This window comes from Condylura cristata, unplaced genomic scaffold, assembly GCF_000260355.1.
Source record: "Condylura cristata isolate star-nosed mole 26May11 unplaced genomic scaffold, ConCri1.0 scaffold00006, whole genome shotgun sequence".
In the NCBI taxonomy this organism is placed as follows: Eukaryota; Metazoa; Chordata; class Mammalia; order Eulipotyphla; family Talpidae; genus Condylura; species Condylura cristata.
In genome coordinates, this window is record NW_004567107.1 from 469,090 (window position 1) to 470,107 (window position 1,018).

General features: G+C 75.8%; 1 protein-coding gene across 1 annotated transcript in view; it reads right to left on the minus strand.

Annotated features, from left to right (window-relative positions):
• Positions 1-273: 273 nt before the first annotated feature.
• The window catches only part of GLT6D1 (glycosyltransferase 6 domain containing 1), a 2,031-nt gene continuing 1,286 nt past the window's right edge, over positions 274-1,018 (minus strand). The window contains exon 3 of the mRNA XM_004677821.2: positions 274-946. Coding sequence (XP_004677878.2) covers positions 274-946 — 673 coding nt within the window. The remainder of the gene's footprint in view (positions 947-1,018) is intronic.

A 1,018-nucleotide genomic window follows, 5' to 3' on the forward strand; every position in this document is an offset into this window, starting at 1 on the left:
CCACCTCTGCCTGGGCACGGGCTCGGCCGGCCACGCACTCCCTCGCGCGCCCTCCCCCGCGCCGGGGTGCGGACAGCACCTCCTTGACTGGGGGGTGTGCAGCAGCCCCAGCTCGCGGCTCGGCCGACACAGCAGGGGCCGCTGGAGGAGGGCGCCCCGGCCGGGCCGCTGACCGTGCAGCGCCTCCCGGGCGGGGCCTTTAATGGGAAAACGCTGGCTTCCGGCCCAGCTGCCCGGGCCGGCCTCCGGGGCCTGCCTGCCTGCGGGGCGCCCTCAGGGCCTGCGCCTCGAGCGCTGGGCCACCTTCACGGCGCGCACCTGGGGGGGCGGCCAGAGCGAGGCGTCCCAGTTGTACTCGGGCGACAGCAGCTTGCTGGGCTTGTGGCGCAGAAAGTACTTGTTGAGGTGGCTCTCGCAGGTGCTGCGGAGCCCCAGCCGGGCGTCCCGCGCCAGCCCCCGCAGGCACTGCTCGGCGAGCCCCAGCAGCCCCCGCGGCGTGCCCCCCACCAGCGCGCCGTCGTAGTAGAAGTCGCCCTGGCCCGGGGGGACGCAGGCCGCCGAGGCCGGCCGCCGCTCGTAGGGGAAGTCGCCGGCGCGCCGGAAGTACCACCAGGGGTGCAGCTGGGCCACCGAGGCGCCCAGGGCCTCCTCCCCCACGGCGCGCTGGAAGACCTGGTCGGCCAGCATGCTGAAGAGGAAGTCCACCTCGCCCGCGATGTGGCTGCGGATGTGCGCGGCCAGGCTCCACATGCGCCTGGCCTCGGCGCTCTGCCCCCAGCCGCCCTCCGGCACCTCCAGCACCTGCAGCCTGCGGGGCTCCCCCCGCTCCGACCGGGGCAGCGCCACGTGGGGGGCGTCGGCCATGACGTAGAAGACCACTCGGGAGCCCACCATGAAGTGCTTGCTGGCCGCCGTCAGGAAGGGCGCCAGGTCCCTGTCGGCCGTCCTGTGAAGAGCCCGGTGACTCCCGGTGCCGGGGCGCGCGCCCGGCCTCTGCCCCGCCGCGGAGATGGGCGGG